At 38.1% G+C, this 20,865-nt stretch overlaps 1 protein-coding gene across 1 annotated transcript in view; it reads left to right on the top strand.

Annotated features, from left to right (window-relative positions):
• The window catches only part of B4GALNT4 (beta-1,4-N-acetyl-galactosaminyltransferase 4), a 1,859,522-nt gene that overhangs the window by 1,755,081 nt on the left and 83,576 nt on the right, over positions 1-20,865 (top strand). Inside the window, exon 18 of the mRNA XM_044082670.1 lies at positions 13,549-13,675. Within this exon, the coding sequence (XP_043938605.1) occupies positions 13,549-13,675 (127 nt within the window). The remainder of the gene's footprint in view (positions 1-13,548; positions 13,676-20,865) is intronic.

Below are 20,865 nucleotides of genomic sequence, written 5' to 3'. Positions count from 1 at the left end.
GTGGATCCTGAAACCATTTCACAGGGATCCAAGGGCATTAAAGCTGCTACTGCCGTCCTACCCCTTCTGATAGAGAATCCAGGGCGCTGGATAGATGGGGTAAGAAGGTATACACTTCTGCAACTGTGGTCATTGGGGCCTTGAATTACCAGTTTCATATGTTAAAATATCAGCTGCATATTATTGGATTGCTTAAACAGAAAATGATGTTGATTCCTGATTGTGCTGAAAATAAGGATTTACAGGATTTTATGCATTCTGTTGAACAAGTTGGTAAACATACATTGCAATGTGGTTTTGATTCACTAGAGGCATCTTGCAGGGCTGCTGTAACTGGGTCTGTACTTAGAAGGCATGCTTGGCTTGAGCAATCCTTGCCAGATCATGTTAAAGTGAAATTACTGGATGGTCCCTTAAATCAGGACCACCTTTTTGGCAACAAGGCAGAAGAAGTTCTTACAAAGATGGAGGAAAAAGCTAAATCTATGCAAACTGTTAAAGACTTTTTACAAGTACTACCTCCAAGATTTAGTAGGCATTGGCCTTCTAAGAATTGGTCCTTTCCTGCCTCTTCCAGGCCTTCTCAGTCCAAACCCAGATCCAGCAGAGCATTCAGGCTTTAGTCCCAGGGGACGCACAGGACTAAGTAGTGGGGGGGCCTCCACTTCCAAATATGGGAGTAATAAAACTCCCCCCTATGGTAAATTGTCTCAATGACTTCTTTTTAAAACTTCCAAGCACTTCTCAACTGACTGCCCCTTTGGAGGGAAAGATTGCACTTCATGCAAAGAACTGGGGACTCATAACCCAGGACAAATGGGTTTTAAATATAGTGTCCCAAGAATTCAGAGTTCACTTCCACACATCACCAACTCCCACACATCACCATCTCCAAGTGGTTGACTGGATCTACCTCCAAAGCAGTGGGCAGAGGCCCAAAAGCAAGTACTCTCTCTTAAGCATAGAGGCTATTCAATTGGCACCAGAAGAGAAAAGGGGACAAGGTTTCTACTCAAGATTTTTCTTGGTATCCAGAAAAGACAATTCATGGCACCCTATCCTGGACCTGCCTACTCTAAACACCTTTTTGGTGATTCCAAAATTCAAGATGCTGACTCTTCACCAGTTGCTTCCTATGCTAAAAAAAGATGCCTGGTTGGCAACATTAAATTTAAAGGAAGCATACCTGCACATCCCAATCAGGGAATCTTGCAGAAGATACCTACGCTTCAAAGCAGGCTACATGCACTATCAGTTCTCTGCACTGCCCTTTGGCTTATCTACTCTGCCCAGGGTATTCACAAAGTGCCTAGCTCCAGTCATTGCATTTTGCAGGCAAAGAAATATTCAAATATACCAATACCTGGACGATTGTCTAATTCAGGCAGAAAACCAGGACATACTTTTGAATCATCTGGCTTTTGTACAGAGGGTGCAGACTTGTCTGGGGTACACCATAAATGAAAAGAAATCACACCTGGTACCCTGTCAACAAATTATATTCCTGGGAGCGAGCTTGAATACAACTTCCCAGATGGCTTTCCTCATGCCAGAGAAACAAATTCACTGGACAACCTACTTCAAACAAGTGGTCACAAAAACCCTGCTATCCGCAAGGCAACTATTATAAGCCTTGTGGTTCATGGCCTCCTGCATTCTTCTAATTCCATATACAAGACTGCATGTGAGGAAACTACAATGGTATCTAAAAAGCCTATGGTGTCAACATTCTCAGGATCTAGAAGCAATAATTGCTATCATTCCTTGTCTACGCCTAGAGTTACAGAGACCTGCTACCAAAACAAGGGACTACCATTCACACTACCCCCTGCCACTCAAACCCTTACAACAGATGCATCAGACTATGCATGGGGGGGGGGCGCACCTGGCAGGGAAGTGCATTCAGGGCAAATGGAACCCAATCCAAATGCACCTTCACATCAATCATAAAGAAATGTTAGCTGTACAGAATGTTATGACAGCCTTCAAGGACCACATTCTTTCAGGACAATTAATGGTAAAGATGTGCAACACCACTGTTATGTGGTACATAAACAAGCAGGGGGGTACACATTCTTACCTCCTCTGCAGACTAGCCATGGCAGTGTGGAACACAGCTTTGAGCTAGCAAGTACATCTACAAGCTCAATTCCTGCCAGAAAAACTAAATACACTGGCAGATGGACTAAGCAGAACCCTCATGGACCCACACGAGTGGAAACTGGAACCAAGGATTTTCAACATGTTGACAAGCAAATGGGGGAGCCCAGATATAGACCTGTTTGCCTACACTCAGAACTATCAATTGGAAAAGCTTGGAAAGTGGATGCTCTGTCCTTCAGCTGGAAAAACCTATCAGTTTATGTCTTTCCTCCTCTGCCTCTGCTCTCCAAAGTACTACTAAAGATCAAACAAGACAAACCAAGGATGATTTTGATTGCATCAGCCTGACCATGCCAACACTGGTACTCCCTCCTGCGCAGTGTGTCACTGTTGGCCCCATGGCACCTGCCTCAGACTCCTACCCAGCTGCACCCTCAGCTTCAAACACTGAACCTAGCAGCCTGGCTAATTACCTAAGCTCTCCTTTACCATCCCTCAGTAAACCAGTGATGGATGTCATTTTAGAGGCAAGGAGGCCTAGTACTAGAAAATCTTATGCTGAAAAATGGAAAAGATTCTGTGCCTGGAACCAATCTCAAGGAATGAGCACAGCAGTGCCCAGTTTACCTCAGATTTTACAATGCTTAACTAAGATGCTTCACAAGGGCATGTCTTTTTCCTCAGTAAAAATTCACGCCTCAGCCATTTCAGCTCATTATAACACAGAACCTCCCTTCTTCTCTCTTCCACTGCTCAATCAGTTCCTCAGAGGGGCCAAAAATTTAAGACCACCCAGGAGAGCTCCAACTCCAGCCTGGGACCTTAACTTTGTATTGGAGAAACTCATCCTTCCTCCTTTCGAGCCAGCTGCTACTGCAGATTTAAAATTCCTTTCTTGGAAAATGGCTTCCCTTTCAGCCATCAATTCAGCAAGAAAGGTATCTGAATTACAGGCCCTTATGGCAGTGGAGCCTTTCATCATCTTTAATATGGACAGGGTGTCCCTTAGGACCAATCCCTCTTTCATGCCAAAGGTGGTATCCAGTGTGGCCTTTAATCAGCCCATTCATTTGCCTACCTTCTTTCCTAATCCACAGAACAAATGGGAATGGATACTGCACTCCTTAGATGTGCACAGACAACTTAGATTCTACTTGGACAGGTCTAAACCTCAAAGGAAATCTGAACAACTGCTGGTGGCATTTGCTGCAGGGACAGAGGGGAAGGCTATTTCAAAGCGAACCATTTCCAAATGTTTAGGCCATTGCATTCACTTCTGCTATAAGCACCATGGAAAACCTATCCTACAGGGGATCAGATCCCACTCAGTCAGGGCTGCATCTACCTCTACAGCCTTTCTCAGAGGCGTACCTACCAGGGACATCCTAGAAGCTGCTACCTGGAGTTCTGTACATACTTTCACCAAGCATTACCATTTGTCAATTTTCTCTAAATCCAGAGCTGGCTTTGCCACTGCAGTTTTGCAGGGCCTTATAGCTGGTCCTAATGCTATCTAAATTTCTCCTCCCATCCTTAGCTTTGGGAATCTACCCAAATGTAATGACTGCAACAGTGAAACACAAAGAACATAGTACAGTTGTGTACACTTACCATAAATGTAGATGTTTGAATGTGTTCACTGTTGTAGTCCTGGTTACCCTCCCTCCATCCCCCTGACTTTGTTTGGCTATACCACTTCTCTCCTTTTCAATGCTTAAAAGCTTTTTGATCTATTTGCTTTTTTGTTTGAGGTATAACCTTGTACATTTATAGATTTAATTGCTTCCCATTAGGGGGGGCACCTGACATCTGGGGTAAGAAAAACTGATGTAATGACGTCGGCTGTATGTTTTATACCCCTGACGACCTGACATCATGGAAGAAGAGACAGCAACCAATGCAGGACCCAAGACTTTGTTAATCAGGCTGACTGAGTGCTACCTACAGGCAGATAACCCATATGTAATGACTGCAACAGTGAATACACTCGAACATCTACATTTATGGTAAGTGTACACAACTGTACTATGTCTTGTTAGGTACATTCTGAACAGGGCATTATATTCAATAATGGGTCTAATGCGTGATGAGTATAGGAGGACAATAACTTCCTTATTCCTAGATGCAAACCCTTTTGTGATAAGGTGGGCCATGTAGAAGGATTTTCTAACCACTTTGGCAATGTGGTTGTCAAATGAGAGGTTACTATCTACCTGAGTCCCTAGGTCTCTTATCACACTCTCTGTGATAAGTGGGCTGCCACCTATGTTGTATTTCATAGGTACTTGATTTTTCCCAAAGGGGATAACAATGCACTTTTTGGCATTTAGTTTGAGGCTATCATTTTGGCACCATGTATCTGTATTCGTAAGACCCTTTTGAAGGATGTCTACATAGAAGGAGTCTCGATTATGGCACCCAGTTTGCAGTCATCTGCAAACTTTGTGAGCCATAGTCCCTCCGTGTTTGCTTGTACCTTAGAAAAATAGATACTGAACAGGAGGGGTCCCATGACTGAGCCCTGAGGTACACCACAAGTCACAGGTTTGGAGTCTGATCTAACGTTTCCTATTCTCACTGAATGGGTTCTATCAGTGAGCCAGTTAGCGACCCATCTTGTAACGTATGGGTTTATATTTAGGTTGGTGAGTTTGTCTATAATTCCCGAGTGGGGAATGGTATTGAAGGCCTTTGCAAGATCAAGGTATACTGTGTGAACCACCATGCCCTCATCTATTGCTTTAGTGACCATTTTGAAGAAGTCAACCAGATTTAGGAGACATGACTTTCCCTTTACAAACCCAAACTGGGTGGGGTCTAGGGTTTGTAGGTTACCAGTGTTGTTGTTTGAGTTCCATGATGATGTGCTTCATGGCCTTGCAGACGAGACTCATCAGGCTGATGGTGCGGTAATTCCCAAGGTCAGTGGTTGCATCTCCTTTATGGAGTGGGATGACTGTTCCAGTGCGACACTGTGGGCACATAGCCTGAGGTGAGGCTGTGGTTAAACATGGTATTAAGGTGAGGGGTTAATTCATTTTGGAGCTCATGTAGCATGCAGCCTGGGATGCTGTCTGGTCCCATGGATGCTGTGTTTCTTGCCTTGGAGAGTGCTGTTTTCACCTGGGTGTCTGTGATTTTAGGGGCAGCACAATCTTCTGGTATGGTTATGAGCCCTTTGGGGGGAGAGGGTGGGGTGAAGTTTGCACTGAACCTATCTGCCAATACATTGGCGATATCAGTTGGTTCCATGAATTTTGAACCATTATGCTGTAGCTCACAGCAGATCTGAGAGTTGCTGTTAAGGTTTTTGACATAGCTAAAAAATGCTTTGTGATTGTCTTTGGTGTCTGCTGCGATTTTTCTTTCAAAGCTCGCCTTAGAGTTTTTTATGAGGGTTCTTAGTTTTTTGCTAAGGTTGGTCAGGGAGCCCCTCCATTGCTGGGTTTTTACTTTTTTTTCAGTAATTTCTTCCTTCTATTATAGAGCTTGTTTATGGCTGGGGTCCACCAGGTTGGTCAGGGAGCCCCTCCATTCCTTGGTTTTTACTTTTTTTTCAGTAATTTCTTCCTTCTATTATAGAGCTTGTTTATGGCTGGGGTCCACCAGACTGGTTTCCTCTTTTTGGAGGAGTGGGTCTTGGTCTTGTTCGGGATAGCATGGTCCATGCACTCATGTAGGTGCTTGTTGAGTGCTTTTGTTTAGGATATAGCAGATTCAGTCATATTGACATTCTGCGTATGAGTAACGAAGTTTTCCACATCTGTCTTGAGTAGCATAATGTTCACTTTGGAGATGTTTTTAACCATGGTTTCTTTTGGGATGGAGGATGGGGGTGGTATGTGGATATCTAGGGTGATGAGTTTATGGTCAGATCTGACCAATGAGGAATTTACCGCAGGTGTGGAGCATTTGTCTTTCATGTTGGTGATGACCAGGTCAAGTATATTTTTACCTCTTGTGGGGGTGTTTACAAGCTGGTCCACAGCATTATAGTTAATGTATTCCAGGAAGCGCTGAGCAAAGATATTAGTACTTTCGTAGTTTTCCCAATTGATGTTTGAGTAATTGAAATCACCTAGTATAAGGGTGTTTGGTTGGACTCTCATGTTTTCCAATACCTCGAGGAAAGCAAAGTGAATGTCCTGGGGCTGGGAAGGTGATCTGTAGCAAGCTACAATCTGTATTGCAGTTTTGCCAATTGTCAGTTGCACTTGGATGATCTCCGAGACATCATACTTTGCAACTAGTCTGGAGGTGAGGTTATCCTTGATGAATATGGATAAGCCTCCTCCCTTTGTATTTCAGTCCAGGTTTTGCGGCGGAAATGTGTGGTATGAGTTGTAGCCTGGAATCGCTGGGGTGCTGTCTTGAGCCTTGAACCAGGAGTCAGTTACTGCTCAAATATCGATGTTCTCCATGTTGAGGAGTGCCTCGAGAGAGTGCATTTTGAGTTTTAAACTCCTAGCGTTTAGCAGCATGACCCTCAGTTTATTATCGCTAGTACTTGTTACGGTGGTGGATTTGTTTTTTGAGCCTTGCCTAAAAAAGGCATTATGGGAGTGGCAAGAGCCTTTGCCAGTATCCTGAATCCCAAGGGTAACAGGTGCAAGCCATCTCTGGTGAAGCATCAAGGTTTTTCAAGCATGTCATCCCACGCAGACAGATACTGGATCCCCTTTGAATGACACCAAAAACTTAGCCAATTGTTGAAATTTATCATTTTTTCCTTACTGTGGTATCATACTTGATGAGGGTAAGATGCTACTCAGGACTAGGGTCATACCTGCCTTGATTACATAATCAGAGAGCTCTTCTATGTCCCTTTTCATATAGTCCAGGGAGGTACATCTCAGGTCATTCACACCAACATGGACAATGACAGAGTCATATTTGTACTTGTTGTGGAGTGGCCTGAGTGCATGGGTAATGTGGCGGATTCTGGCGCCTGACAGGAACTGACAGTGACTTTCTCTTTATCCAGCCTGGTAAGAGGGACATTGGTGTGCCTGACTATGGAATCACCTATTACAAGTGTGTTAGGTATGGTGTTTTGCCTTAGGGGCTGTGGTTGTGCGGCACACTGTTTTTTGTGGTTATGTGATGATTGCGGTGTGTTTGTGGGTGTAGGTTGCTTGCGTGTCTGCTTTGGAGGTCTCTGTTGTTTCCACAGGGTTTTATTTAGAGCCTCTGAATATGTCTTTTTGTATCTATGTGTGCTGTTACCAGTTGCATGTATGGTGGGTCTATGTGTAGTAAGTGTTGTGCTGCAGGTTGGTACCTTCTCCTCTTGACTGTCAGTTCCAGTTGTGACTGGAGAGAGCTTTGCCTCGAGTTTAGCTATGTAAGTGCATTTCTTGCAGATTTTGGTGTCTTGTGGTAGGAGGAGAGGGTTTTCTGTGTACATGAGGCAGTTGTGACATTGCCTCAGGATGCCCAAATTCATCAGGTGCACAGGAGAACACACTGGGAGCTGGCTCTTGGACATGCCTGAATGGGTTATTCTTATTTACCCGGTGGTGAAAGTAATTGGGCTGTTCGCTACAAAACAACAGTTAGGGATTGAGTACTATAGTTTGTTAGTGATTCTGTCTCTTTTTGGGGCAAGTGCTAGTCTGAAAGCGCTGATTTGAGTGCTGAATCTGGAAGAACTGGCTAGAACTAAGGAAAAACTGAAGAGTAGACTCAGTGGCGCCGGGGATAGTTTAACCCTAGCTAACCGCCGCTGCGCTTTGCAAATGCAGTTTTTACATCAGATTAGTCCAAAATGGTCAATAAAACTAAAACAACTTATTAAGAGTGCAGGCACAAATAAATACAATTTTCAGTATAAAATGAGCATTTTGAGAAGCAGTAAATGCCAGAAAACGAGCGTTTAAGTGGAAATAGCAGTAAGCAATCCAGAAAAAACAAAAATGGTACTTAAACAATCCAACGTCTCTCCTTTTGTCTCTCTGGCATTATAGGTCTCTGCAGGACACCTGAACAGGATCTGCTGAGTTTATACAGATGCAAAAACTGCGCAAATGCGTTTTTTATATCAGAAAGATTCAAGAGATAGAAATTAGCCCAAAATGGCCAATAAAACTACAGTTTCTGGGCAGAAACCACTCCTCCAAGGACAGGTAGGCTGTTCAGAGCTCCCCACTCTCACTGGTGAACAAAGAAACTTCCTTTTTGCCCAAGTAAGGTATGGCCAACACAGAATCTTAAACACAGTCCAGGTATCAGCAGATATCTGAAACTCCTTTATTCTACATGACTTTCTTTTGTTACCATTTTGTTCTTTTGCCACAATTGAGTTTTCTTCTAAATGCCTATAAACTCTCTCATCATTGATTCCCATGTATAGTTTATGCATCATTAGAAGGCAGGTTATTGGTCTGCTCTATAGTTTTTAGGATAGCGTGCAGGTTTGCTCTTAAGTATGAATATTGTTTTTCCCGTTGTTAACTAGGCTGGTGTCTGTTTGGGGTACGCATATAAATAGTTATTACTCATAGCTAAATCTTCATGTGAAGATGTTAATACTTCTAACCAGAAGTTAGATACTGCATCTGGGCCTGGGGTTTTCCATTTAGGGGCTTTTCTTAACTTTGTTTCCATCTCACTGGCTGTTATTTCATCATATTTCATATCCTGTACATTTGAACTTCTTATTTTCTTTTACTTCTTCTGTCCATTTAGCATCCTTATTATGGTCAACAGGATTTTCATAGATATTTTGCCAAAAAAGTATCTATTTCTTCTGTTTTTTTGGTGGTGTTTCAGTTCCTTTTACCTTGTTTTCTAATTCTTTATATCAATGAATTGCTTATTTTGTACTTTTCCTTTATATTTATCTGCATATCTTCTCATTTTTTTCTGCCTGTGCTGATATTTTTAGTTTATTTGCAATAGTGCATGATAGATCCTGATCTGTTCTGATACTGCGCATTGCTTTTATTATGTGTATCTTTTTGAATATTTTTGTTGATCTCTTCCATCTTCTGTACTCAACAGTGATACCTCTTGTCTTAATTGCTTTATAGTTTTGTCTGTTTGATACTTCCATGAGGGTATTTGATTCATCCCCTTCCTTTCCCTTACTGCCCTGTGTTTCTGTGATAAGACTTTATCTGTTATTTATTTAGCTGCACAGTAATATATCCTATTTACTTCTGTTGCATCTCTTGAATCTTTATGAGCTGTTCTAATTGGTGTGTTCATTTGTTTGATCAAACTTGTAACTTTTTGAGTTTTATTGAGTTTCTGTAGTATATTTCTTTAATCGCTCTTTATATATTTGTCTGTCTCTATTAAATCAAGCAACTCTTCTCTTAGATTATTTTCTTCTAAACTAAGAGCACATTCTTTGTTCTCCATTCCCTGCTGGTATTCTTTAGAAAGTTCCTCATCATCTTCTGGTGCCATATTCTCTTTAGTTTCATCCTGTGTCATCCATTACTCTGGTATATGGGAACTCACTGGTCTATCACTCCACAACATTGACTGTGTCAGAGTTGCCATAGTTTCCTGTTCCTTCCCTTTCTGTGCAACTCAAACTTAACTTTTATACTAGTTTCCTATGGAAGACTCCAAAGTGTCTTCATATAGCAACAGATCAGATATTTCCCACTCCACTGGTTTCAACTTAATTTGGGGATCCATTTATCTATTCTGCTGTGACGTTATCAAAGTTAGATTTTTTTAAGCTAAATCCTTCACTTCACAGGTTCATAGGTTGGTACTAGGCTATCGGCCCTAGAACCTATACAAGCCTAGCCATAACAATTCCCTGGATATTTCTTTCCACGATATTTACTTCCTTGGACCCCAGTCTAGCAGGGTGACTAACGTGATCCCCGGGGTGAATTTCCTATCTCCCATCCAGTTGTCAAGGTTCCTTTTGAAGAGGGCCAATGAGGTGCACTGCTTGACATGTATGGGCAGTCTATTCCAGAGTATGGGGAGTCTCTGGGTCAGGAACCTATCCCTTCAGCATGTTTTGTTCATTGTGATGACAAGGTTTAGATCCATGGAGTGTTTGGCTCTGAGGAATTGGACATGCTCAGCTCAGGGTTTGACATGGCCTTGTATGTTAAGCAGAGATCACCTCTGAGTAGACGATATGCCACAGAGAATAGCTGGAGTTTTTTTAGATGGTTCATACCCTCACTTTCTGTTTCTTTAACTTCTTCATTACCAGTCCTGTTTTCTACTTTTCCTCTTTGTTTTCTTATTTACTGTATTGTAACATTTTCCATATCCAGATGCTTTTGCCTGTATTTCTCATCAAATATCTTTGGTTCTGCTCTTTTTGTATTGATTAGTTTTGCTTTCTCCTTTGCTTAAATATTGCAGCGTGTTAAATCTCTTTCTCTTTCCTATGTCCATATTTCTTCTTCAGATGTCTACTGCTATGCCTGTTTCTCCTTACCTTAGGACTCGTTGTTCCATCATAATGTGATAAAAAGTGTATTAGACTTTCTACACTAAAACCTTCACTTCTCAGGTATCCCATAGCTTCAGCTTCTATTTTTTTTTTTACTTCTACTTTACTAATCTTCTGTTCTACATTCCCTCTTATTGATCTTATTGTTTTGTATTGTGAAATTTTTCATATCTGCATGCCTTTGCATATATTTCTCTTTGAATATCTTTGGGGCTGGTTTTTGTATTGATTAATTTGGCTTTCTTCTTTGCATAAATATTGCACCATATCAGAGCTCTCTTTCTTTGCCATGTCCACATTTTTTATACCTTTCAAAAATCTCTAGATTTTGTTCTTAATATTTCCACACTTCCTCAGTCACTTCTTTTCCCAAGTAGCCCAAGGTTTCTTGGTCTGTATAATGTTTTTCAAAAGTCTGTTGTATTAATGAACACATTTTTATTTGAAGCTTCTAACAGTTTTTCCTTGTACAGGTATTTTTCTTTCCTCTAATTTCTTTCTTAAACTTTTTGTGTGTCTTCTGTCTGGAAATTTTGGGATTCTTGCATAATAGTAACAGTACATAAATTCTTTTTTATCCTCAATGGTCCACTCTGTTGTCTTTATGGCTCTTTTTTGGCTTATCAATTTTTGTAATTTTTGTGGACTACTACTTCCTTCTACAATGGTGGGGGGGGGGGGCATCCTCCCCTTGAGCTTGGCCTAGCTCCATTGTAGGAATGTTTCCATGTCTTGAGGATTCTACACTATCATTTTTTCTAGTCCTGGCAGCAGTGGGCTTACCAGGATTGGGCACTTTTTTATCATGGGTCTTGTGCACCCAGATATCTTTTTTTTATTTTGTATCCATGATATATGCTATATAAAATACAGTCTATATATCAGTGTCATCTTGGTGAGATTTTGTGAAAAACACAGTCTACCTCATGAAAGCAGTCACCAAGGCTTTTTTTTTAACTGATTACAGTTTTATTGATTTTCAGAAACAGAAAAATACACACAGTATGTATATCAAATAAAAATGTACACAGTCAAAGCTTAAAGTGGAGAAACAATTCCAAAAACAAACATTACAAAACCAACTATTTACATAGGATAGCTATACTTGAAAAACATTGTTTTCTTGAATGTATCTTTGAATAAGATTATAATTTATTACAGTGTTCTGTTTCCAGCACTTGATTTACTTTCTGCCAGGCAATGCTTAAGGAAGTAGGTCGTTCTGGTCTTTCCTTGATTGTTTTCAATTCCAACTGCAAGACTGATAAAGCCATGTTCTTGAAATGTTTAAAATTGGAAGGAGTTGCAGCTTTCCAGTTCTGTGCAATATTTTTCCTTGCAGTAGCAAGGAGAGTCCACACAATTACATATTTTTGCCTTGGAACACAAGAAGGCACAGGTGTAGTCAACAAAACTACAGATTTTGTAAGTTGGAAATTATCAGCGAACAGTGCCTGTAACAAATAATCAGTACTTTCCCAATATTGTTTAAGTAAATGGCATTCATAGAATACGTGTTGCCAATTGGCTATTGATTGTGATTTACATCTCCAACATCTATTTTATTATATGTTAGTTCTAATTTGTGTGGTGTTAAGTATGTTCTATGTATAAATTGCCATGCGAAAAGTTGCCAATATAGTGATAAAGATGTTAGTTTTGGAGATGTAAGAATTAGTTTTTATCTTTATCATCTGGCATTTTACCATTAACTGTTTCATAGTATTTCCATATATATTGTTTATTATGAACTCTTGTTTCTTTAACTAATTTGTACAATACTGATAAAATTCCTTCCCATTTGTGGGAAATTATATCAGTGTTATTAACTGCTCTATGAATGTAGGAACCTTTTCCCTAACAGACTTCTGCATTATTGCCTTTTGGTTTAAAACGTTTGTCTCAGATTCCTGGAGTGTTAACCACATGTTATTTTAAAGGTTGAACTCACTAATAATTTCCTCTTTCATTAGTACTTTCTTAGTGTTTCTCAACAGATGCCAGTAAATTAGACCATTCTTACTAAGTGTTTTAACTGCTACTAAGTCCTAACTTATAATATTATTTTGTGTATATGCTATTGGGAATATGAAAAAGACCATGCTTTTATACCCAGATTTTTGTTTACAAAGTGCATAAAAGACTTTAGGGTATTGATAATGTATTTAGAATTTATATTTTTGCATTTCCTGTTGCCATATATTCCTTTAATAACCAAAGTATGCTATTCAGTACTATTTCCATATGTTTATTTATTGTATCATGAGTATTTTTAACCAGATTTTTTTCATGCACTAGTTTCCATTTGGAAGCATATTCTTTGTTTAACCATAGAGAAACTGTTTTTAAAGCTGACAATTGTGTATATCCTTCTAAATCTGGAAAGCCTATTACACCTTCTTCCCATTTGTCAAAATGATGTCTTAGGCAACTCTAGGTTTTTTAGGGTACCATATGAATTTCATTATCAATCCTTCAAATTGTTTAAAATACAATTTAGGTGGAGGTAGCAAACAAGCTTGTATAAAATACAGAATTTTCAGGAATATAATCATTTTAATTATATATCGTCTTTCCTCTATGGTAAAAAAAATAGCGTATTCCATTTTTGTATGAGTATTTTGATAGCAGTCACCAAGACCTAAGGATTAATTAATTTCCAGCAATACTACTCTCCTTTGCTTGCTAATTTATCATCTCTCCATTCAAAGGTTGTGAATGTAGTTTGCAGTATGCCCACTTAATTTTATTTTTTTTTCAATATATCAAAATTAAAATTTTATTTCCATGCCAGGCACACCAGTTTTGCATACAGTTTTGGTTACAGTCTGTTCTACTGTAAGAATTAATAAATGTTCCCAGTTAGATTGCAAGTGCTGCATCTGTTCTTCTGGGGCATTTACCTCAAGACTGGCAAATGGTAGAGCCGTACCTGTTATTGCTACCTTTTTTGTTGTTGTACTGGTTTTAGAAACCCAGCAATATGTTCATGATGTCTATTTTCATTTTAGGTTACTGGGAAGTTAATGGATTTGGCCTGTTTGGGATCTACAAATCAGATTTTGACAAAGTTGGTGGAATGAACACAGAAGAATTTCGAGAACGGTGGGGTGGGGAGGACTGGGAATTGTTAGACAGGTACAGTACCAAGCATTTTCATATCATTGTAGAATATTTTGAAATTAGACTGCATGATGTAGGTCATACATACTTCACAGAACTTTTTTGTAATACTTAGAGGAATGCTAGTAGCTCTTGCATAAATTCTGTGGAAGGGAAACTGAGCTGCAAACACAAAGATTTTAATTGTCATTTATTTTCCTGCTCTGTCTCCAGGTTGCATAATTGCTTATTGAATCTTTTATGGTAGTTGAAAAAGATGGACTCATTTTGAATTGCATGAATGTTTGCTTCTCAAAACTGCCTTTTGTATTTTCTCCTGCCAATACTCACATAGCTTATCTAAACAATCCTATCTTGGTTTGTGGTTTACAGTGGAACTGACTGGTAAGAAAAGTTTTATTTGAGTTATATTTCATTTTTTATAACTGTTTTTCACCATTTGTAGGAAAGAATAGATAGCTTGTAGACAAGATTTACTTTGATTTATATTTTGTTGTTTTGCCTTCAATTTTTACTGTTGGTTGTTGGAAAGGATAAGTGTTAGACAGGCAAGCTGTAGCCATCCCAAGGGACCTAGTCAGCTATAGTTTCACACAGACTGCAGAGAGGACAATCCAGAGCTTATCTAAACATTGTCTTGGTTTGTGATTTATTTATCTTTACTGTTAAAAAGAAGTGCAACTGCGAGCAATAGTAAGGAATTACAGCTTTTGTCTGACTTTCAGAACTTGTATGGTCATGGTCAGAACAACAACTTTACTGGACTTACTTTAGCATCTAGTTGTATATTGCTCATGTTATTGTTGTCATAGAATTTGTTTTAAGTTCCTCTTTGTATTCTGTGGTTACTGATTTTGATTATTCTTTCCTTTTATCATTTTTTATTCGATTGAAGCTGAATATGGATTCTTTAAATGAGTATGATATTAACGATTTGCTAGCGCACAAATATCTTGTACAGTGTAATAAATACTATGTATATTTAAAGATAGCACCTGATAACACTGGACACTGGTGATTTGTGTTCTCATGTAAAAAAGATGGATTATTTGCTTACCATTATCAGAAGTAAATCTAGAGTTACTGAATGTGGATCAATGTGTGTATATACCTTTAAGAAGCTATCCACTGGCTTGCACAAGTGTATAAATACTGAGCACGTGCATGTTAGACTACCATTTTGTAGTAAGCCATTGAGATGTAAGCATGTATGTATGTAAAGCCTGTCTGTTAGCCAGTTCATTTGTATTTTATGATGCTGTTATCCATCCTGATGTGTTTCTATGTATTAAAGCATCTAAATGAAATACCCCACCTGCTTGTCATCTAGGTGAGAGAGAGACAGATGAGTGACATAGTGTCAGAAGTAGCATGTCTAAAGGGCATGAAGTTAGAGGCAGCATGGCTAAAACGACTTAAGGCACTTGTTTGGAACTGGAGGGATATACAGGAGTGAATCATCCCTAAAGTGTGCATACTTCACAAAACAGGTCAGAAACTAATTTTAGATATTAAAACTTGTTCAGCACTATTTCTTTTTACATAATATGAAACAAAGCATACAGAATGTTTTAAACAATACTCACATAAACCGATATGTACAATATTGATAAAAATATTCAAATTACTATGGAAAATGTTTGAAATAAAGTCGGAATTGCATTAAACAAATAAAATAAAGGGAATCGACCGCATTTTCACAAAGCATATATTTTTTGTATTAAGCAAAGATATCCGAATTATCAGAAGTGTATAAAGTGTTCACATGTTTGTGCAGTGTTACAGTAATGTATCTTGTAAAAAAAGTATAGCCATTACAGGGCATATTTTGCAGAGTATAGCCATTACAGAGCATATTTCACAAAGTACAGTATTTCAAATAATTTATTGTGCATTTGAAGGGTTTGTTCATACATAATTACAAGAGCAATGTTTTCAGTGTGTTTGTGTATACTTTGTGGGCATGGCAGATGGATTTTGAAAAAATAGTGCACTTGTGTTTGACAGTAATATTGCCAAGAAATGGAGAGTGCTTGAGCAAGAATATGACATTTTCACACAGGTTGTATTTTCTGATAATGTACAGAGCCATTTATTCTCCTTAATTTACCTGGGTCAGAAGCCATAGAAAGGGAACGTTCATTGGTATATGTACCTGATATCTATACAGGAGAGGGTGAAACCATCATATTGTTGTACTGGGTGAGTCAAGGGAGGACCCTGAGTGCTTAAAACGTAAGTTTAGAGAAATGTGTAACCCCCAGATGAATGTTACAAGGAAGAAACACTTATTTTATACAAGGGATCAAAAGCCTGATGAAACCTTTGCAGCATATATATAACTGACCTGAGAAACAAGGCTAAAACATGCAGATTTGGTGATTTAAAGGATGATTTGATAAAGGACAGACATGTGTGGTATAAAAGATGATGCTGTAAGAAAGATTTTGCTTTGTGACAGTGATTTAACTTTGAATAAGGCCATTGAGATTTGTCAGATAGACGAGCTCACAAAAAAGCACACAAATATACTTACAAATGAGATCAATGTGTATGCATATATACCTTTAAGAAGCTGTCCAAGGGCTTGCACAAGTGTATAAATACTGAGCATGTGCAAGCTAGACTTTCGTTTTTGTAGTAAGCCGTTGAAATGTAAGCATGTATGTATGTAAGTTCTGTCTGTTAGCCAGTTTGTTTGTATTTTATGATGATGCTATCCATCCTGATGTGTTTCTATGTATTAAAGCATCTAAATGAAATACCCCTCCTGCTTGTCATCTTTGTGTGAGAGAGAGAGAGAGAGAGAGAGACAAGCGACACTGATGACAATTGCAGTTGTGAAATTGGTACAGCTTGGAGAACTGTTGTTACATATATTAATGACTGGACTGGTGAGATAAGTAATGTTAGGCAAAGAGCAAAAAGAACACATTCAGGAAACGATATATCTATTGTCTGTAAAGATCATCCAACCCCTATGAAATAAGAAGATGCCCCTGACAACTCTGGAATTCTGGATGCAAGTATTCAGCAATCTGACATGAATAAAAACAATTCTGCACTTCCTTACATTAAGGCAATCCAAGGCTCGTCTCACATCTGCTATTTTTGCTCCTGGCAAGCATAATACTGTTCGATGTTTGTTATCTCTTCTGCAAATGTAAGTATCAGTTCATCCAATAATAGACTCTCCAATTACAAGAATATTTTTTCTGACTAGATGTAAAGAATCTTCAATTTCTAATACAGTAATATAAGGACTCTGTGACTGTTACTAGGGAACTTACAGCCCTCTTGGATAGTATAGCTTGTACTGGTGTTAAGACTTACTTTTCACAAATCACATCTAGAAAGGATAGTCAGGCCACCATGAATGAAAAGATTTTTTTGGCAATACCTATATGGAAAAAATGTCCCGTTTTAAAAAAATATGAATGTGCAGAACATTCAAGCCTACTTTTGGGCACGTGTTCAGACAAGATGTCATGAATTTATCAAGATCATGGAAGGAAATTTTTGCAGCAGATATTTTGCAATATTTGACAAAAACTAAGCAGGATTTTTGTCAGGTTGAAAATGTAACAGTTCACAGATAGCAACATTTGATGCATCTTTAATGGTTGTTAATGCTAGGAGCATTAATAATAAAGTTTTTGTTTCATTGGAAAATGTCCCAGGTTTCCACAAGATTGATGGTGTTATTTGTGAAAGATGGTTAAAGAGCGATGACTGGAAACCAGTTCTGTCAGGGTATGAATGTTTTTACTGTAACAGACATTCTAACAAAAAGTCAGGTGGAGGTGTTATGATAGAGATTAAAGATAGTTATGAGACCTGTGATAACTACATGTTCAGGGATAACACCAATACTATAGATTGTGTAACTGTGACAATAAAGACAACCCGGGAACATATAACAATTGTTGGACTGTATAGACCACCAAAGTTAAGTGCTGATGATCAAGAGGAATTCATACTTTACTTGAATGAAACACAGGATGGAAGGGGTCTGTATGACATGATCAAAAACCCAAGTCAGCAAATGCCTGTTCTCCCACCAGTAAACAGCCAACTGTCATTTCTGTGAATGGCCATTTCAGCAAATTTTTCCTAGGGGAAAAAATCACTTGGCCAACCAGAAACAGCACACTATTTCAAACCTGTCAAAGTGGGAGGCTGTGCCCTCCCCACCCCCCTCTAACTAAATATATCAACTCCAAAATTGCACTACAGTGGGAAGTAGGGCAAATTCATTACAATGGCCAAGAGATTTTTTCCCCCTAGGAAAAATTTCACTGAAGTGGCCATTTGCAGAAATGACAGTTTGCTGTTTATTAGTTAGTAAACAGGTATTCGCTGACTTGGGTTTTTGATCATGTAATATAGACCCAGAGGGAAGAGTAATAGTGGCTGGGGACTTAAATTTACCAGAAACAGATTGGAATGATGCCAATTCAACAACATTAGTAATGAAATTACTCACAACGTATGTACAGGAACAACAATTGCTTCAGATTGTAAACAAACCTACCAGGGAATGGAACATACTAGACATTGTTTGTGTTCTGAAAGTAATTACTGTTACTTCAAGTCACAAATTCATAATGATACAAGTAATGAACAAAACAAAAAAAAAATGGGTGAACATAAACAAGAGAGGCACCACAGAACACGATATAAAGATGATAAGCGCTTTCATTCCTTTATTGCATTCCACGGAACAAGATACCTGATTAAGGTGAAAGACAAAAAAAGTAAGAAATGGAAGAGAGGTTGAACTACAACTTTAAATACTGAAATAAACAAGCTGGAGAAACAAATTAAGCATAGTGGGAAACAAGATCAAGAAAATTTGAAGAAAATTTATATAAAGATATTGAGCATAATGGGAAACTTTTTTATAGATACATAAGATGAGAATGTAGTAAAGACATATGAATTGATAAACTGTGTGTAGATTCTAAAATGTATTCTAAGACACAACAGATTATAGATCTATTTACAAAATATTATGCAAAATAGTTTGGCTTCACAAAGCGGGTGATAACTTGTACTAGTGATATCCAGATAACCTCAGATACGGGAATCAAATTAGATTATATTTAAAAAGGACTGCACAAAGTGGATCCAAACAAAGCCCAGGGAGGAGACAGAAGTAGTAATAATGACCTGAAAATACTTCAGCAAACTTACAGAACCATTATATCTGTTTATAAGGTCATATAAATATGGGGAGATTCCTCAAGATTGGAGACGTGCTTATCAAGCCTGTCTTTAAGCAAAAGGGTGTTCGGACAATCCCAGAGTCATACAGACCCTTAAGTCTACTTTCATGTTGTGGAAAAATAACGGAGAAGGTAACATTGGATAAGATATTGTCAGAATTGGAGAGGTTGGGACTTGAAACCATATATCAGCATGCATATGTCAACAACAGATCTAGGACAACCTGTAACATGATGTTCTATAACAATATAACAGCTATGAATGAAAATCTGTGCTGTGATGTAATTTATATAGATTTAACTTCGGCATTTGACAGGGTCATATACAAAACACTGATCAGTAAATTAGAACAACTAGGTTTCGATGTTCTCTTGATTAGATGGCTAGCAGCATGGCTTAAAAATAAGACATTGCAAGTATCATACAGCAATTGCACAGGTGAAATTAATAGATAGAGTCAGGGTGTGTCACATGGTTCTGTCCTAGGCCCTTACTTGTTCAGATTGTATCTTTCAGACTTAACTTTTTAATCTGAGGTGTTCTGTAGTCTATATGCAGTTTACCTAATTACATGTGTTACAAATAAGGCATGTCTGCAAAATAACCTGACTAAATTGACCATTTAGGCACAGGGGAATAATGAAGGTTGTGCATTAGGCCCGGCAAGCCAGCACATAAAAATCTACTGCCAATCATTAGCGGACCGGAGTTCCGCTGTGCCGACCCCTAACCGGGAAAAGCCGAAAGACAGAAGAAGAAGGCACAGGGGAATAATATGTTGATAAGTGCATCAAAACTAAGGATATGTGATTTGGGGGACATAAACTGAAAGGTGAATATTTAATAGTAGACTCATTTAAAGACCTGGGTATATGGATAGATCCAGCTGTGAGTTTTTCTAATCATATCAACCAATTGATAAATGATAATTATAGAACTATAGGGTGCATAAAAAGATTTATAAAGTCTATGAAATTAGAATTGATGTAATTTTTTCTGAGTTACGTTAGATCCAAACTAGATGGAATAACAATATGGAAACCTTATAGGGAAAACAAGCATGAGTAAACCGGAAAAAGTACAGTGGAATTATACCAAGGGCATCCATTGGTGTGGAACTTTAAGTTACTATGAAAAACTAAACTATCTGAACTTCTACAGAATCTCTGATAGATATCTAAGACGAGATCTTATTCAGGTGTATATGACATTTAGAGACAACTATCTGTGGGAATGTTTGTGGTTATCAAAAAGTACTAGAAAATCATCAAACAACCTATGTACAAGATTCTGTAGAAATAAGAAGTGTATTAAATGGTTCCCTGAGAGGCTACCAAATTACATTAAAGCAAGTACTAGTTTAGAAATGTTTAAGAACAGCCTGGGCACTTATTATGGGAACAAGTGTTTTGTTATATTGTCAGGCTAGAAGGGCATTAATGCCAGTGCTTGAAATATTTATATCTACGTATGTAGGTATGTAGGTATATATGTATATGTATATGTATATATATATATATATATATATATATATATATATATATATATATATATATACACATATATATGTGTGTTTGTGTGTGTGTGTGTGTGTATATATATATATATATATATATATATATATATATGTGTGTGTGTGTGTGTGTGTGTGTGTGTATATATATATATATATATATATATATAGATAGATAGATAGATAGATATAAAGAAAGCTGCATGTAAAACTGTTTGTAGTACAAGTAATGTTTTGATAAATGCATGCAAACTGTATATTTCTTATCATAGAACTGGAGCACGAGTGTCAAACTCTCTGTGATCATATTTTCATTTAGGATCTACTCCTGTGTATTCCCCAACTAACTAAAATGACACACATGTTGCATTAATTTGTATTTGTACTGTAAATCAAGCTTTCCAGTTAATTTCACTATCTCTAGATATTGTAAGGATTTCAGTATTAATGATCATGCCATGCT

This window comes from Protopterus annectens, chromosome 9.part0 (assembly GCF_019279795.1).
Source record: "Protopterus annectens isolate FY-2018-M chromosome 9.part0, PAN1.0, whole genome shotgun sequence".
Lineage (NCBI taxonomy): Eukaryota > Metazoa > Chordata > Ceratodontiformes > Protopteridae > Protopterus > Protopterus annectens.
Note: the sequence above shows the minus strand (reverse complement) of the source record. Positions and strands in the feature narration are given on the sequence as shown.